The sequence below is a fragment of the Phyllopteryx taeniolatus genome, chromosome 5 (assembly GCF_024500385.1).
Source record: "Phyllopteryx taeniolatus isolate TA_2022b chromosome 5, UOR_Ptae_1.2, whole genome shotgun sequence".
NCBI lineage: Eukaryota > Metazoa > Chordata > Actinopteri > Syngnathiformes > Syngnathidae > Phyllopteryx > Phyllopteryx taeniolatus.
The window spans coordinates 10,627,739-10,631,636 of NC_084506.1; the positions used below are offsets into that span (position 1 = coordinate 10,627,739).

A 3,898-nucleotide genomic window follows, 5' to 3' on the forward strand; every position below is an offset into this window, starting at 1 on the left:
CTTGATAATACCCCATCCGGAGAGTTGGCTGGCCAGTCAAGCACTGTGATAACATGAGCATCAAACGAGGTTTTGGTGCTTCTTGCGGTATGGGCAGGGGCCAGGTCCTGTGGGAAGATGAAATCTGCATCTCCATACAGATCCTCAGCAGAAGGAATCATGAAGTCCTCTAAAACTTTCTGGTAGACTGTTGCGGTGAGCTTGGATTTAAGACAGCAGAATTTACCAACACCTGCACTGGACATTGCACCCCAAATCATGACTGACTGTGGATATTTCACACTGGACCTCAAGCAACTTTGGTTCTGTTCTTCACCCGTCTTCATCCAAACCCTTGGACCTTGATTCCCGAATGAATGGCACACTTTACTTTCATCGGAAAAGAGGACCTCGAACCACTGGCCGACAGTCCAGTTCTCCTTGGCCCAGTTGAGACGGTTCCTACGTTGGCTCAGGCTCAGAAGTGGCTTGACCTGAGGAACCTAATAGTTGTAGCCCATCTCCCGGATGCGTCTGAATGTGGTGGTTTTTGAAGCTGTGACTCCCACCTCATTCCACTCTTGAATCTTCTCTGTTTGATAATCCGCTGGAGCTCACAGTCATCTCTTTTGCTGGTGCATCTTCTCCTGCCACATTTTGTCCTTCCACGAAACCTTCCACTCTGTGAACAGCCAGCCTCCTTAGCTATGAACTTCTGTGGCTTACCCATCCTATGGAGGGTATCAATGATGGTCTTCTGGCCAGTTGTCAAGTCTGCAGTCTTCCCCATATTGAACCCAACTGAGACAATTGAATCAAATTGAAGCAATTTAATGACAACCTGTGCAGGTGCTTTGAGTTTAGTAGATGATTAGTGTGTGACACTCACTTTAATCACTTTTTGTAATAGTGTTTTTTTTGTTGTTGTTACTGTAGTTCACGACTTACCGGCCACAAATTCCTTGTGTGTTTGTTTTAGCATGTCTTGTAATACAAATCTGTCCAACAGTTTAATAGGCTCTCCCTCTACTCAAGTTACATCGTGTGTAAGAAATACACTGTATCAACAATTTATGATATTTGCCAATAAATGTACTTGCTAAATAAACTGGATAACATCACTGGCAAAGATATTGACTCGAAAACATGTAAATACAATCTACTAAATCTGATAGTTAAATACAAAATATTTAGCCACGGTGGGCTTCGATGTTGTGGAATTATGATCATTTAGGTATTTTTGTTGATCGTTTAAAAAGTATTATATAATTTCTGTGTTGTAGCTTCATTTCCTCTTGTCTATTTTTTTCTTTAGTCATGACAGGTGTGTGAACAATTCAGGTCAAGGCCAAAGCGTAGCCTTGGCTTCTATGAGTGTGGTTAAAGGTTACGGCTTTCAACTATATACAGAAAATAGCAGTCTATCGTTCTGCAACCATATGAAAACAGCAGAGTTGTGTGAAACTAAAAAAATACTTGTTCTTATTTTATTGTATACAATGACTGCACATGTAGTGATGAAAAAAATAAAAATAAACTAAATTCGTCAAGATTAATGGTTTTATATTGCAATGCGTTCTTAAGAATTTAACAATTATATGTTTTCAAATATAATAAAATGTATTGCATAAATGACAATTTAAAGTATTCCTGTTTTTTCGTACCCGCTCAAAGTCTTGCAAGGGGTTCTCCAAGCTCAGGCTCAAGAGGTTCCCCAGGATTGGCAGGATAGTGGGTCCTGGTGGAAAATTCTTCGGCCTTCGGCACATGAAACTAAAAAGGATAAAGAAAAGACAAAACGGTAGGAGAATTATGGTCAACATGTTTGAGAAGCGTGGACAGACCTAAACAACTCCACTGGTTTAAAAGGTTTGCGCAACTCTTCGACCTGCCCTTTGTCATTGTGTACTTTGGTTTTCTGAGTAAAAGGGGAGGGTGAAGAACTACAGTGGATATAAAAGTCTACACCCCTGTTCAAATGCCAGGTTTTTGTTATTTACAAAAATGAGACCCAAGATAAAGAATTTCAAAACTTTCTCCATCATTAATAACCTATAACATGTACAACTCAATTTAAAACAACATTATTTTCAAGGGAGTCACTGATGGTGTAGTAGTACACTCGCCTGACTTTGGTGCAGGCAGCGTGGGTTCAGTTCCCACTCAGTGACGGTGTGAATGTGAATGTGAGTGTGAATGGTTGTCCGTGTCTATATGTGCTCTACGACTGACTGGCGACCAGTTCAGGGTGTAGTCCGCCTTTCGCCCGAAGTCAGCTGGGATAGGCTCCAGCGTCCCGCGACCCTAACCAGGATAAGCGGTGTTGAAAATGGATGGATGGATTATTTTCAAGGGGAAGTTAAAAAAAAATAACCTGAAATGATGTGGTCGTACAAGTGTGCACACTCCCATATAAATGGGATGTGACTTCAGAATCACATTCAAACTGACGTTCAATGGGGTCCTCACACACCTGCAGGCCCAAATGAAGCTCAGATGTTCTGGTTTGCATTTCCTAACACTTTTGTACTCACATCTAGCAGAAGCCTGAACGTTTTTGGGTGGGCTAACACTGAGTGCTATTTGTTCTTAATTCCTTCCACCTTGACTAAGGTCCCAGTTTCCGCTGAAGATAAACAGCCCCAAAGTATGATGCCACCGTGCGTCACTGTATATGTGGTGTTAATTTGACAATGAGCAGTGTTGTGTTTGCAGCAAACACACCTTTTGAAAATATGGCCAAATAGATCAAACTTGGTTCTACTGGACAGTGACATGTTTTCCCAGATGTGTTAGGGAGATATTGTTATGGTTCAGAGGAAACCAAGGTTGAGGTTTTTGGCCAATCAAGTGGTGCAGGCTAGCCACACTGGCTGAAAATGACGGAGGCAAGGGTCCCTCACTCTGCTTCTATAAATTAATCAAACAATGGATTGAAGTTGTTGCCAGAGGCCCTTTACCTTGCAGGAAGAGATGGCTCCTCACCAGACTGCAGACTGTGTTGTATGGGAAGCTGTAAGATATGAATGCTTGGAATTTCTCCTTAAAGTTGTGAGTTTCACAAACCAATCTAGTGCCTCCTAGAATGTGTCACTGTATCCAGACAAGGAGCCTCATGTGATGTCATTGGAGTAGATTGCTGGCTGTTTTCTTTCTTTTCTTTCAGGAGTGACCTTAGGTGTGTGGTGGATAGGAGGATGCAGAAAAGACTTTTGGACTGCTTGTTGTCGCTCTTAAGCTGTCCTTTTCCACAAAGACTATATTTTTAAGAGCTATTTGTGTACTATAACCAACCAAAAAATATCCATTGTTGCAAACACTTACTGTACTTGTGGTTTATTGAACAATGCTCACCCCTATAGTAAAGAACCCAATGGTGGTCATTTGGTGGTCTGACTTAGTAGTACACCCCCCCACCACCCTTTGTAAAACAAACAAAAAAACCTTTCTACAAAATTTATAAAATGTTGGGCCCCCTGCTGGATGGCCTGGACCTTTCCAAATGTTCAGGGCCCTGGGACAATTGCCCCTTTTCTCCCCGAGTTCGACGCCCCACTCATGCAAATTAATATCATACATTAAGATAACATATGAAGATAAAACTCCTTCATTGTCACCAACCAACATTGTCAAACAACATTCATTAATGCAACTTGGACTTAAGAGTGCTTGGATGGCACAAAAATCTAACCTTGGATTTAAAAAAAGAAGCTACATAAAGGATGAAATACTAGTAGTATAAATACTAATAGTATTTATGGCGAACAGTGCAAATATAACGTTTACATTTACGTTTAGTACAAATGTTCTCAATAATTATATCAATGAAATTTTTTTTTTAATATTTGAAATATTTCCTAATGTGTCCTTTAAAATCGAATTATTTTATTTTGAAATTGTATTACAACGATCGGCTTTA

At 40.5% G+C, this 3,898-nt stretch overlaps 1 protein-coding gene across 1 annotated transcript in view; it reads right to left on the reverse strand.

Annotated features, from left to right (window-relative positions):
* The window catches only part of LOC133478178 (cytochrome P450 2F2-like), a 12,221-nt gene extending 10,348 nt beyond the window's left edge, over positions 1 to 1,873 (reverse strand). Inside the window, exon 1 of the mRNA XM_061773918.1 lies at positions 1,644 to 1,873. Coding sequence (XP_061629902.1) covers positions 1,644 to 1,802 — 159 coding nt within the window. The 5' untranslated portion in view covers positions 1,803 to 1,873. The remainder of the gene's footprint in view (positions 1 to 1,643) is intronic.
* Positions 1,874 to 3,898: the final 2,025 nt, after the last annotated feature.